The sequence below is a fragment of the Cibotium barometz genome, chromosome 62 (assembly GCF_041138505.1).
Source record: "Cibotium barometz isolate CiBa-2024 chromosome 62, ASM4113850v1, whole genome shotgun sequence".
In the NCBI taxonomy this organism is placed as follows: Eukaryota; Viridiplantae; Streptophyta; class Polypodiopsida; order Cyatheales; family Cibotiaceae; genus Cibotium; species Cibotium barometz.
In genome coordinates, this window is record NC_141107.1 from 28,519,813 (window position 1) to 28,534,706 (window position 14,894).

At 47.7% G+C, this 14,894-nt stretch overlaps 1 protein-coding gene across 4 annotated transcripts in view; it reads left to right on the forward strand.

Annotated features, from left to right (window-relative positions):
- LOC147604325 (mechanosensitive ion channel protein 5-like) overlaps positions 1-14,567 on the forward strand; it is a 95,259-nt gene extending 80,692 nt beyond the window's left edge. For all 4 annotated transcript variants that reach the window (XR_015265407.1, XM_086795239.1, XM_086795238.1 and 1 more), the window contains one exon: positions 14,072-14,567. Coding sequence is in view for 3 of the 4 variants with exons in the window: in XM_086795239.1 (XP_086651365.1) it covers positions 14,072-14,215 (144 nt within the window). In the remaining variant the exon portion in view is untranslated. The remainder of the gene's footprint in view (positions 1-14,071) is intronic.
- Positions 14,568-14,894: the final 327 nt, after the last annotated feature.

A 14,894-nucleotide genomic window follows, 5' to 3' on the forward strand; every position in this document is an offset into this window, starting at 1 on the left:
GCATCAATCTGATCAATACGAATGCGAGAGCCCCTAAGATGCTGAGTGGATGCACTCTCCGATCCTCCGGTCTTAAAGGTCTTCCAAGCAAGAACTGTGTATGCGCATCTCTCCAATCCTGACCATTGCATATAACGAGATGCACCAAGTGGCCGACCAGCCTCATCCCTAATGAACTCGCTCCACATAATAGGTTGTCGGTCAGCCTTGTCCAAAGACCTAGGAAAAGCCTTTGTCGCAAAAAATATCTCATGCTTCTCCATGCTCTGACAATGGCTGCAATAAGAGGGGAAGATGGTGCCCTAATATCAGCCTCTGTGAACAAAAAACGTGTGTTGGGCATCCAGTCTCTCCCGACCCTAGGTGTACATCTGGAAATCTGAGACAAGAAAAAAATCCTTGCAAGGCTCAGTGCCTGGTAGGAAAACCTCTCACCACAAGTTTGCAAAGCAACGTCCTGCATTGAACATCCGGATCGATAATATTCAAGCCCCCCCCTCTTTTGGGCTAAATAACTGTGAGCCAAGCAACCCTGGCACGAGTGTCTGAGGTGCCATCCAAGCCCGACCAGAGAAAATTGCGGATCAATCTCCGCAATTGGCCAATGCACGCAGAGAGAAGCACCAACAAGAGGCAATAAACCAAGTTGAGGCAAGCAAAACCTGATTAGCCACCAAAGCTCTAGAGGCTAAATCTAATCTCCTGGAGCTCCAATGGAGGAGCTTCTTCCGGATACTCATAAGTACCAGAGCAAACTGCTGTGCAGGAGAAATATCAATCCCAACTTGGCATTCCAAATATCTAGCAGTACATCCTCTGTTGATCCAAGTAAAACCAAGCTCTGCACCCCAATCAACTCTCGGTAAATCACTAACCCAAAAGCCAACAGATTTGTGCCAATTAATGAGTGCCCCTGCTGCCAAACGGAACTCCTCTGGTGCTACCCGGAAGGAACATAAGCATATATGTGAAGCCTCCAAAAACAGGGCTCTGTCATCAGCTAACTCAGAGTCAACCAACTCCTCATGACCACGAAGAGGCAACCTCAATCCTGAAATACCAGCAGCAGTGGAGCGGAGAAAGATGCTCATGGCCTCTGCAACTATGATATATAATAAAGGGGCTAATGGGCAGCCCTGTCGTACTGAGCGAGAAATCTAAAACCGCTCTCCTCTATCACCGCAAGCAAGAACTCTACTGTGGGCATCACGATACATGCATGAAACTCCCTTGATCCATCTCTGAGAGAAGCCCATATGAGTAAGAGTACCCTCAAGAAAGTCCCAATCCACTCTATCATAGGCCTTCTCAAAATCCAAGAGCAGAATGGCTAAGGGCTGATTGCTCGCTTTAGTCCATTCGACGGCCTCCCAAAACGAGAAAATGTTATCAAAGATGCTCCTGCCGTGTAAGAATCCATTCTGGGTATCATGAATAACATCCTGCAAAATTGGGTGCAATTTGATGCTCACTGCCTTAGCAAGAATCTTATAGGCAGTCCCAAGTAAGGTGATAGGTCTCCACTGGCCAATCAATGTCTTATCCCCGCTCTTAGGAATAAGATAAATAAGCCCCTCAGTGAGAGAAGAAGGCATAGAACGTGTGTCCCACATCTCCTGCAAAGCCGATGTTATCTCAGCCCCAATCTCATCCCAAAAATTAGTGAAAAAAACAGGGGAGAGGCCATCCTCCCCTGGACACTTACCATGAGGTAAGGCATGAAGAGCATGACTGAACTCCTGCATAGAAAAAGGAGCATCCAGAGCGGCACACATCTCCTCGGTGATCAAATGTGGCAATGCATTCCAAACCTTCCTCTGTGCCCTGTGTCTCAGATCAGAATGCGGCTCAGCACTAAGAAGCTGGCAATAGAAATCGGTGGCAATCTGTCTAACCATGAAAGGATCTGAGTGAAGAGTGCCATGTGAATCCTGCAACTGTCTGACACTATCTCTAGCATGAGATGGGCCATGAGAAGCAAAGAAATGTTTGTTACATCTGCCACCCATCTGTGTCCAAAAGGATTCCTGGGCATGGAAACAATACTCCGTGCGCTACTCAAGAGAGTGATGAAGTTCTGCACTAATAGTACATAAAGAATCTGCAACCCATTGAGCATGAGGATGTTTCTCGTGCTCTTTCTGCAAGGCAGCCAATCTACGTCTAATAGCCCTTTCTAAGTCCAAGGCCTCTTGCCTCTTAGACAGGGCACATGTGTGATAAAAGTCACTAATATCACAGAGAGCAGAGGCCAAGCTTTGAGAGGCCTGTAAGAAGTCATGAGATGTCCAAATATCAAGCATACGACGCGATAGTTTTGCATTTGAAAACAAATGATCAGGGATGCGTACATGGGGTGATGATCCATGGCAATTCGGATCTCTAATACATAAAACCACTGGGCAATGATCCGATTTGGAGGTGCCTGTAGCAATCAAAGTATGTCCACCTCTGTCAAGCACCCAATCATGCACATAAAATCTGTCTAACCGTGCATAGATACATCCTACATCTCTTCTCCTGTTAGACCATGAATAAAGAAGAGTGGATGGACTCCTCAAAATGTCATCCTCATGCCAACAATCTCTACCATGAATGGAGAGTATAAACCTCTCCCAAGACGCTCTTTCAAGAGGATGCACCAAGCCCTCATGTCCACCTCTTTTATCCGTTGGCATCTCAACCATGTTAAAATCCCCACCAATAATCCAATGGTCGGCAAGAGGCATCAATGTAGTGAGAGATTTCCAAAAGGCAATCCTCTCACCTCTATGGTTAGGAGCATAGAGGTTGAGAATACCAATGCGTGTAGTACCCTGCATAAGAAGGATCCACTGCGCTCTCGCAGGCAAAATGACACTATGTCCAATGATGCAAGGCAAGATCAAAGCTGAAACAGAGATACAAACACCACCCTTGGTACCAACAGCTGGTGACCAAAAGGTGTGTCTTGAGAGAAGCTTGCGTGATCTCCCACACTGACTAGCATCCAGTTTATGCTCTTGCAAGAGCAATATATCCATAGGTCCACCTGTGACTGCACAATGAAGCTGGATTTTTACAATTTGTTTCCGCCGACGCGGAAAAAAACCCCAAGACCCTGAATGTTCCAACAGACAATCCTCATAAAGACTCAGAGTAGGAACGACCAGATCTCGTGGTCGAGGAAGGACCCCCTTTAGAGGCGGAAGTACGTCTCGCATAGGTAAGGGAGGGAAAACTTGACGATGTAAACCTTACCTCTCTCTCCCACTCCGGGGAAAAGCCAAGGCTAGTCCTCAGAACTGGAGAGGTACCATGACAAAGCGAATGTGCAACATCATCCTCAAGGGTGCAATCATCCTGTAACTGTAATGCAGCATCCTCCTGTGAGGGATCCAGATCATGTGCCTGCAAGGCCTCATCCTCCAAAAAAGGATCAACATCCTGTGAGGCAAGAGCTGCAAAGGGGTTAGGGTGCTCCACAGGGAGTGTGGGTGAAGGGGCAGGTACGGGGGTCCGAGGGTGCCTGCCATCCCTAACCACAACCCAACGGTGTGTGGTCTGCTGTGGCAAAGGAGCAGCTGGAGTCTCGGCATCTACAGAAGGCCTCTGATGGGCAGGATCACGCCGCCTCCTAGCATGGCCCCTCGATCTGGGAGACAATCTCTAGCAATGTGACCCTGTTGACGACAAATCCGACACTGGTCAGGTCTGCCTGCAATCTCCATCCTCTGGTGGAAATGAGATCCGTGAGGTCTCTGAAGCATAACATGATCATCAGTAATCGATGGATCAGGAACAAGCACAAGGACTTGGGGTACACCATGAAGAGTGGCGGTAATGGCCGTGGAAGCTGAGGCGGGAGAGCTCCGGAGGATTGGTACCTCTAGAACTTGGCCAAAGGATGCCCCTATGGAAGCTAAAAGCCTTCAATAGGACCAAGGAAGAGCAGGGAACCGTAATGAGACCGGGGTAAGGCGCTGATCCTCCACCATTGGATCAAAGCCCACCTGGTATTGAAAGAAGAAAATCTTCCTAGGACCAAGAGGAAAGGGGCTGCTAGCCAAAGCCTGAGAAGTAGCTTCTGAAGAATGAAAGTCCACCTAGAAGAAGCCTCGACCAAGTAAACGAGTATCCTGAAAGTGCACAATTAGCTCCGAAGGGAGAGCTGCTAGAAGCCATACACGGGCCTGTGAACGAGAAGGGTGGGAACCATAAACTCTCGCAACAAGGGTAGTCTGGACCTCAAGGTCAATGTCGTGCTGAAGAGAGGTGAGCTCGTCTTGTGAAAAATTGATGATTCTCTCGGCCAATGGGGGTGACGAAAGATTGGCTGTGGCAGAAGAAGCCATAAAGCCAATCAAAAAAATGGGCGGCCGACTTGAATCCAGGTAAAATTGCTGCTGATAGAGAGGCGGGTGCAGAAGAGGGGGGGCAAGGGCAGGAGCAGAAGGGCGGGAGCAGTTGGGGTAGCAAAGGCAGTGGGGCAGGTGGGGGCAGCAGAGGGGCAGGCGGGGGCTGCAGAGGGGGAGGCGGGGGCAGCAAAAGGGCTGGCGGGGGCTGAAGAAAGGCAGGCGAAGACAGCAGAGGGCGGGCAGGGGGCTGCAGAAGGGCTAGCAGGAGCAGCAGGAGGGGAGGGGAGGGCAGGCGGGGGGGCTGCAGAGGGGCAGGCGGGGGCAGGAAAATCGGCAGCGCACGCTCACCAGGTCATCGCAGCACGTTGTGCATGCATATTATAGTGCACACTCAACCTATATGCATAATTCAAAAGATGCTTGCCTACATGGTGTTATGGCATTTTGTATATGTATAATCCGGAATCTCTCATGGGGAGAGAAGGCCTTCAAAGCTTGTACATGATATTTTCTCCTTGGGTAATAAAATACTTCAAGGGGGCGGGTCGGCCCGTTCCGGTCTCTATGCAGTGTCAATTGTGTCAGTTGTGCACATCTCTCTTTTACAGTTTTGTGGAATAAGTGGCATATGTTTAATGCTATGGCCAACAATTACAGTATTTGATTGCATTAATGATCAAGTGTTTTGCGAAACTCCTGGGTCCTCCAAAAGTTACATTGGTATCAGAGCGTTGGCTTTTTCACACTGTTGTGTGAAGACGATCTTGTTGGGTAAAAGTACTGGCTATTAGTGTAGCTAAATACATCTGGCCTATCCACTTATGAGAGCAGTCATGCATCAAGGCATGTGCGAAAGACAATCTGATTTATGGATTCTTAGTTTGGAATTGTGGAATTGGCTTTATTGCCTATATTCTCTTCTATATGGAATTGTCTATCTTTTGGCTGGCATGGTGGGTTCATAACCCTCACGCCACAGGAGTGAACCTAGAAAAAGAAAAGCTAAGTATACTTTGAGTTTGTGAAGTTGATACTTTTGTACTTATTATGAAATGCTTTTGAGGTTCACTAACCCTTGTATGCATGTACAAGGAGAATAGTGTGTTGTTGTTTGCCTTGAGATGGTTTCAGGGAAACATTTGTTATGGCTCCCTTCATTGGGATGGATTATGTTTTTGGCTTCCTTTATTTGGGATGCATTGGACTTATGGAACTCATGGTCATCTCATGGATCGAGGATTTCTTGGTGGGCCGAAATTCGTGTAAAACTAATGATGGCCGAAATGCCTATAAACTATGTGTAGCAGAAATGCTTATGGAACACTAGGCTATCTATGCCTACGAATGATTATTTTATCTTATTACCTGAGCCAACCTCCCCTCCAAGTTGTGTGGTCAAAGAACCAACACAGTGTGCAAGTGGTAGAGTGGACATGATGCTTGATTGCAGGGGACTTATGTCTATGCCAAGGGTCATGTGGAGTGACACCTTGTTGGCAGGGGACTTGTGTCTATGCCAAGGGTGAGTAGATTGGAATCTGGTACGTCGGGGGGCGGGGGGGGGGGGGGGGGTGTCTACGCTCAAATCCAGTGGACGTTCTACATCCGCGTGCATGGTCAATCGGTCTTCTATTTATTGGCTTGGTGTTCGCATGAATAAGCATGAAAGCTAGTAGAGAGTAGTATGCATTTGACGTGACTTTGGGGATTGGGGAACGAGTAACTATTCCTTGGAGTTGGATTCGACTTGGAGTATGGACAGAGAGATATGATTATGATATTTGGACTTATGGGACTCTTTTGTCTCGCCCATTTATTTGGGACATGATTTTGAAATCTGGACTTATGGGATTGTTTTGTCTTGCCTATTTATTTGGTACATGATTATGATATCTGGACTTATAGAACTCGTCTTGCCCATATTTTTGGGACATGATTATGATATGTGGACTTACGGTATTGGGACATTGATTCTTTTAGTTATATTGGATTTATGAGACTGTCTCGTCTTGTCCACTTGATGGGACATGATTATATCTTGGATATATGGCTTGAAGCTTAAAGTTGTGGACAACTTTTAAGAAGCTGGGGAGGATGTCACCAGCTTAGACATTCAGTATGAAAGAAGTGTGGTGGACTCCAGAACGTGTAAATATTTGGAAAGTATAAGCTTTGGGAATGGGGGATTATCCTGGAATACAAAGGAGCACACTCCTAAAATTTAGGTTAGTTGCTATTTTTGGCCTGACTCCGATGGAGATTCCGTTCGCGTCATTATGTCTGGAATTGAGCAAATACCAAGAGTTCCCAAAGTACCTATGACAAGCAGTGTATAGTTTTAAAGGTGAAGATTATGGAAGGACCCATCTCTTAGATTGGGACATGTGGCAAGAAAGTGGATCAAAGTGAGACAAGTGGCCTCACACTTGTCAATTCAGCTATTGTCTGGCTCTCCACTTGTCATTATAGCCTTCTCTTGGCATTTTAGCGCATGGGAGACCCAAATCTATAAATTGGAACCTCTCTCTTCATTACGAGGCTCTCTTGCTGCACGCTAGCCTCTCATGTTTGGTTACCCACATTCTCGTCGACTTCTACTTGTGGAGAGTTCCTACACTCCTTCACTCCCCTCAATAGAAGGTTTCTTTATTTCTTTACCTCTTGATGGCTGCACCATCCTTGTACCAGCTGATTTATATATTGTACGAGTTGAATGGAGAGTTGTAGTAGCTGATTTGAGGGCTGTACCTACTTTACGAGGCCATGTATTTGTTGTATTGGCTGATTTGAGGGCTGTACCTATTGTACCAGCCCATGTACTTGTTGTATCGGTTGAATGGAGGGTTGTATCGACTGAATGGAGAGTTGTACCTACTGTACCAGCCCATGTACTTGCTGTACCAGCTGAATGGAGAGTTGTATTTGTTGTACCAGCTCTATTGCATGAAGACCCGTGGTTTTTGGGGAAAAGTCAGTACCCACACGGAGGTATATTGTTGGCTTCGCATTTCTATAGCCTATGTACCGGCTGAATTTTATGGTTGCCTCATGTTGGGCTATGTTATGGCATTTGTATATGGATAATCCGGCATCTCTTGTGGGGAGAGTAAGGCCTTCAAAGCTTGTACATGATATTTTCTCCTTGGTTAATAAAATACTTTAAGGGGTGCTGGCCCATTCCAGCCTCTATGCACATCTCTCTTTTACAGTTTTGTGGATTAAGTGGCATATGTTTAATGATGTGGCCAATTGCAGTGTTTAATTGCATTCATGGTCAAGTGTTTTGTGAAACCCTTGGGCCCTCTGGAAGTTACACTCCTGCTTGGTGTTGCCCCCAGCTCCTGCCTTCCCCTCTTCTACCGGTTCAGCCTCCGTCTTAGTTCTTCGTGGCCTATGCCTCAATGCAGCCCACTCCTATTTTAGCCTGGCTCTTGCCCACTGCCTGCTTCCCCCGTCCTGTTGAGATCCCGCCTTTCCTTCCTTCCCGTCTGCCCCATCTCTTGTTTTGACCCCCCTCTCCGCCAGCCCCTCTTCGGCCTTGCCTTCCTCGCCTCTGCCCCTTATATCCTCCCTCCCCCTCGAGCCCCTCTCGTTGCCCTAGCCCTTCCTCCCTCTTGTCAAGTGTTTTAGTTTTCGGGTTGTTCTTTCTCTTCGGTGAGTGTCAGCATCTTCTGGTCTTCATACCTCCAAGAGGATTCCATGGCAACCGCTCCATCATCACCGAGACCGAGGCCATCGTCCCTTGCCTTTCCTTCTCAAAAGAGGACCACCAGCTCCTTGCTTTGATAGTTGAATCCTTGGAGGCCTCCACCTTGGTCTGCAAGATTGTGGGTAGCCGCACGGCACGTGAACACCTCAGGGACCTTTTGCAAGCAAGCCTTATCGGCAATCTTGGTATTCATCCTTTGGGGCGTGGATCTACCAGGTTGAGTTTGATTTGCTTGCAGCATCAAACAGAGTCATGAAGCTGAGCCTCGTCGCACTGTGTACACCCTAGCAAGCCTTCTTGTGAGGTGGCAGCACGGCTTCGACCCAACGTCCGACCCTCTAGTTGGTGTCTTAGGCTTTCCAATGACAATTTGCTTTCTTGGTCTTAGGAAGGAATACCTTCCACTCCTCTTGCTGATAGGTGGTCTTATTGGGAGAGTGATGGAATCCCTCTCCACTGTCGCTTCGGTTCTAGCTCAGAGGGCCAGGATTCCATCTCTTCGTATCTGCATAGCCTCTCGAGAGTCAGTTTCTCATGTCATATCACTTCCTTGTCTTCGGGGAGCTTCTATTCTGCAAAGAGTTGAGTACTCTAGCCTCCTTTGCCAATGCTTCATTTGTTGGTAGATGGGACACCTTACTAGAGCTTGTCCTCGCCGCCGTCAGTCCAAGAGGGTGCTTCGGTGGTCTGTGCTCCCATTCTCAGTTCTTAGATTATCATCAGGGAGGTGGGGGGGATACCGACCTGCAGGCATTAGAGCACCAAGGCCTGGCCTCGGAGGATCCCGATGCAGGAGAGTGGCAGACCGTTGGTCCAAGGTGGAACCACTGTCAGACTTCCAGAGCAGGCGCGCCAGTCTGGCAAGCTCTAGGAGGATACGGTTTTGTCAGAGACAGAATGGTTATGAGCACTTATCCTAGTAACCCGCTGACGGCAGTGACAGGCCCCCTCCCAGTACCTTCGAGGAACCCGCCGCCAATGGTGACGGCCCCCCCTCTAAGTGCCTTCGAGGAACCCGTTAGTGACCCCTCCTCTTTGGAGATTGATGCCTCGTCATGATCCCGCTACTAGAGAATCTTGCAAGCATCTCAAATTGTTCCTAATGTGCATAGGTCTATGCACTGAGAAAAATGGTTTGTTGCATATGCCACCCCCATCTGTGTCCAAAATGCATGAAATGCATGAAATGCAAACTCAACCCGCCTATCCATGGCCACCTATAACTCAGCTCTAATAGTGGACAAGAGATCTAGGATCCAAGCCCGGGACTCATGATGCTTCTGGTGTTTCCTTTGAAGCACAGCCAACCTGTGTCTAGTAGCTTGCTCTTTGTCCAGAGCCTCTTTTTTCTTGGCCAAAGCAATAGAGTGATAGTACTGGCTAGTCCTCTCCAAGGCCAAGGCAAGTCTCTCCCAGGGGTAAGGATCATCACAAAGCCTCCAAATCTCACCCCCTCCTTTGCAGATACATGGAGGGCAGGCAAGAATATGACACGAGAGCGGCCCCTTATCATTAGATTCCCTGATGCCACCAGTAGATAGGCTTCCTTAGATAGACGGGCTGCCCTCAAGGGCACATAGGTGTACATGGGAGATGATCTCACCCTAGCACAGGTGGCACACTGGCATGAGACAATGGTGACAGTTCATGAGGCCCATAGAGCGGGCAAGTGGGCTATCTACAGAGATGGTAGGGTCATTATCACACTGAGTGCCGTCCCAAATAGGGACGCGGGGTCTATGAGACCAAATACTTGAGGTTAGCAGTATGGAAGTGCAATGGCACCCTGTGGTTGAATCCACGAGGTTTGAGGGAGATTCTCACAGGTAGGGATGTCATTTTCTATATGGAGTCTCATCAAAACCCTGAGAAGGATTAAACATACGTAGCCGGGTATGAGTGGGAGTCAGATTTCCAAGGCAAGACCGGCACATTAGGAGTACGTGGCTCAAGAGGCATAGCTGTCCTTTTTAGACCCCATCTCCGACAGATTCTCAACATCGTCCGGAAGGACGAGAATGCACCGTATCTTTGGGTGTGGCTACAGCTTAGCGGTGACAGAGTCATCCACAATGTTGTGTGTTATTTTGCACCGCGCCACTCTCCTTACACCACACAGCATGGCCAGTCACCATACTTACCATTATATGGGGATATTATGGAGTTCTCACAACTGGGGGAAGTCATCCTGCTTGGGGACTTCAACTCTAGGACGAGGAGTCAGTATGTCCCACTACTCGATCTGGATGACCCTATCGAACTACATGGGCTGGACATCATTGCCATGGGGCTGCAGAGATCATCACAGGACCGTGAGGTCACAGTGTATGGGAGATATTTCTTAGAGCTGGGAGTTGCACATGGTCTTGTTATCTATAACGGGATGTATCCTGATGGCCCTCCTCCGATGCCCTCACCTCCTTTCCTCACTCAAGAGGTACTAGCACCTTGGACTACCTTATGGGATCTCCGGCTTTGGCACAACTTCTCCCTGACTTCTCCATCCCGCCACACCCCTTTGAAGCTAACCATGCCTACCTCTCTTTCACTCTTACTTGCACACCACCCGCCCCTCCGCCGCCCCCATCTCACAGTACACCCAAGCCCATTTTGGTAAAGAAGTGGTTTTGATCTTGGACGTGAGCATCCGTTTGGTTGGATTTTGAACCCGCCTCTTGTAATGCTGGAGGAGGGGGTAATCCTTAATGTCAGCATGTTCATTCTGTCGTGGATGCACAGTTTCTGCATATGTGCACAATGCATGGGTGCTTGCAAAGCATCATGGCATATATCCTGTTGTAAATCCTGCAAGGCCTCATGAGATGGCAACAAGTTTTGTGCATCCATACCAAGTGCATCCTGCATATTGTTCATCCCAAGCAAGGACTCATGCCTTGATGCAACATCCTTCTGCAAGGATGACTCTGCAAATTCATCACTCTGACCCAATACATCATCACGGTGTACATTGCGAGGCCTCATTCTGTACCCTAGCGTTCCCACTTGGAGGGTGGTAATGAGAGACGACCTGCCACTCATGGCTGAGGCGGAGCATGAGGCTGTGTTGCTTGAGGAGCGCGTTTGCATGGCCTCCTATGACCCCTAGCCTTAGGGCAATCCCTCGCAAAGTGACCCATCTGGTGGCTGACCCGGCACTGGGTAGGTCTACCTGACATCTCCATACGTTGCTTCAATGGACCATTAGGTCTCGGAAGTAGCACAAAATTTTCAAAGGACTCACTGTCACAGCCAACACCATAACCCTGGGAATGGCATCAGCTGAGGCAGTGATTGCCTGGGCAACAGAAGTGGGAAAATCAGGGAGGACCAATCCAAAGGCTGCCCCAATGGCCTCCAAAAATGACCAATAAGCATGAGGAAGACATGGGAACCTGATTGTAATAGGGTAACAGTTCCGTTCTTCTTTGACAGGGTCGAGGTAGTTGGTGTAGGGTAGGAAGAAAATATTCCTTGGGCCTAGAGGGAAAGGACTGGCCCCCGAGCACTTCTGAGGCTGCCTCCTTTGCCTCAAAGTCTAATTGGAAGAATCCTCTTCCAAGTAGCCTTACATCTTTAAAATGGAGCGCGAAGTCAGAGGGCAATGCCACTAGTACCTAGCCAGGGGCTTGGATACAGGAGGGGTGAGAGCCAAAGATTTTTCCAATGAGTGTCATCTTGGAGTCTTCCTCAATTTCGGCAAAGAGGGTGGCAAGCTCGTCTTGTGAAAACTGGATGGTTTGCCCGGCTGGAGGGGATTGATTAGCCATGATGCTAATTGAGAAAAAAAGGTCAACTTGAACCCTATTTAAGAGTATCAGTTCTTGAGGCTAAAAAGGGGCACCCGAAGCAAAGCTGAGGAGGGGCAAGGGGCGGAGGAAATAGAGGCAAAGCAAGGGAGGGGCAGATTCACAATGGATGGTTCCCACTTCCTATGGAGAGGAAAAGTACATGACGGAAACCCTTGTGAGTAGCACATTCTCACACTTTTCCTCTCTGTATAAGGGATCAAAAAAAAAAGCCACCCAATTCTAGTGGTGGGCAGATTCCACAATGGATGGTTCCCACTTCCTACTACAGGTGCATGCATTGCCGGGTGCATGGGTATCAGCCGCACCAACCCTTCCCTTATGGCCCTTATGGAGCCCCCACCTCTTTGTGGACATTCATGGCACCCCACTTTCCGGGGCAATTGTTGGTGTTGGCTCGTGGCTCGTGGCTCGTGGCTCTAGGGTAAACCTAATGCTAGAATTCACACTCCGTGCAGGTAATGAGACCAGCCAACTTCTGTGTCTGGATGGCGGACCAACGTGAGGTAACTACCATAGGCCTAGTGGAAGGCGTCACTGTCGTAATCCAGGAAATTTCATCCTTGCTTGACTTTGTGGGTCTCTAGGTAACAAGACCAGCCAACTTTTGTGTCTGGATGGCGGACCAATGGGAGGTAACCCCCATAGGCCTAGTGGAAGGTGTCAGGGAATTTCATTCTTGCTTGACTTTGTGGTGTTCTGGCTTCCTGAAGCACCGGAGTACTACATGGCTGGGGTACTAACCGTTTGTGGATTCTCAAGGAGCACGGTCCACGAGCTGAAATTGGAAGGTCTGGACCAAGGGATCCGTGGGGCCATGGTAGCCCCCACTTTGTCCGCCACCCCTCAGCCGACCACATCTTGGCCCATGTTTGGAGAAGGCCTCGTCCCCCATGGTGATGAGTCTGAACTACGTCATTGGCGCAAGCGGTGGAAGACCTCGAATCTTACATGGTGGACATCACAGAGGTACCAACCGACTCCACCAACTCTCTACAGAGCACTATGAGGTAGTAGGCCTAGGGGAGCTTGTCATGGGCCGCCATAGAGGACGAAGGGTTGTCAAACCTCTCTCGAATAAGGTTGACAAGCACCCAACCACGGGTCTGACCTATCTCCCGAGGCCCTAGGACAAAGAATCTACTACACAAGTTCTCTTGGAAGAACGTGCCATACAAAGAGGGGTTAACTTCTATTCATGGGAATCTCTTGCCATCTTTGACCATAGCCTGACCCTAGCACATTCCACTACTTGCAAAGTTATCCCTGTGCATTTTGATGGCATAGTTTGACGACCCCATTCTTGGGCTCTACCCTTCAATCCTAGCATTTCAGATTGAATGTTGCATCACCTTAAGATTTGAGCACCCAAGTTTAACTAGGCTGTAAATCTGCTTCCAGTGCCCATCATGCAAGTATCATGGTATAAATATAGACAGGCTGGCTAATATATTTGTCTATGTCGGAGGCCTAGATATGAAAAGTAAAAACACTAAAGTTGAATCATGGTAGCGTTGGTGCTATGGGGAGAGAGAGAGAAAGAAAGAAAGAAAGTTAAGACCCCAAGGGCCTATGAGATCAAAAGTAATACAATGGTACCATGGATATACTCTGAGCGAGAGAGAGAGAGAGAGAGAGAGAGAGAGAGAGAGAGAGAGTCAATTAATGTCCTGCCTGGTACACCATTCCTTAGTTGAAATAGCATTTAGGAGATGCTCTGGGCATTACCTATTAGAGATTGTATATGCCTATTTTTTGGTCTCATAGGTCATTTTGGCCTTCTTGAGATGTTAAAAAAGTCACTTCTCTCTCTCTCTCTCTCTCTCTCTCTCTCTCTCATGGATTCATTGTAACTTTTGGTCTCATAGAACCTTACGGTCTTTTGCAGACATTAATATATCTTTCTTTCTTTCTCTCATAGACTAATTAGGTCTTTGATAAAATCTCTCTCTCCCCCAAACACACACATGCACATGCATCGGGTGCAGTGTAGTTTAAATTTTCATTTTTTGGCACAAATCCAATCAAAGTGATAGTAACTAGAAGATGTTGAAAGTAATTAAACGAGTTTTCAAAACATGACAAATGTGGTAGCCAGTCTTTGTGAGTGACTTTATATGGATTTAGACCAGAGGGATTACCACCTTCATAGCTTGAGTGGATTATAATAAAATTGTGATCACTAACGGGCTTACTGTACACACAATTTGTTTTGTTAGGATGGAGGGGAGAGATTCCAAAGGAGAAGTAACATGCTGCTATATTTGAAGCAGCAACTTGAGGATCTTGGTATAGGATATCAGCTTCCAAGTCAAGAGATCACAGTTAGTGGAATTCCTATAATGACCACACCTTCCTTATAATGAGCTGGCATCATCCTTGAGACTCCAACCAGTGCTTCCTCTCACACCCCATTTTGCTTTTTGGGAATTCATGTACTATAGTGTGAGAGCTTTTGTATTGTTATGGGAATGTGAGGTGGATAGGGCGAGTTTTGAGCACCGGGGGTGCTTGGTGGCAGTATCATGTAAATTTTGTAAATCAACTGAGCATAGCTGATCTCTTTTTATAGCCTGAGTTTTACTAAAATGTTCATATTTATACACCACTTAAAATGAATGGTGAAAATTTTGGTATCAAACTGTTGGAAGTGCATGTTTTTGTAAAGTGAACAGAACTTATTTGGAAATTTTAGTCAAATACCTCTCAACAATTGTGATCTAGATCAAGGATAAAAATCATTTGCATTGACGTACTAACCATGTGGAAGCTGGTCCATGATGGAATTGAGGTGTTGTGTACCTCCCGGGCCTCCCCATGCCCAAGTGGAGACCACACTGCCCACAAGGGGGGGTGAGCTTGAACTAACTGCCCCTCCTCCTCCTCCTCTCTCTCTCTATTGTTCGCACTGTAGGCTCTCTGTCATCTCTCGTAGGGTGTCTTTCTTGCCCCTCACCACCTCCCCACAGTAAAAACCCATGAAAACAAAAAACACCATAACCACCTTGGAAAATCAATCCATGAAAATTCCATGCTCATTAC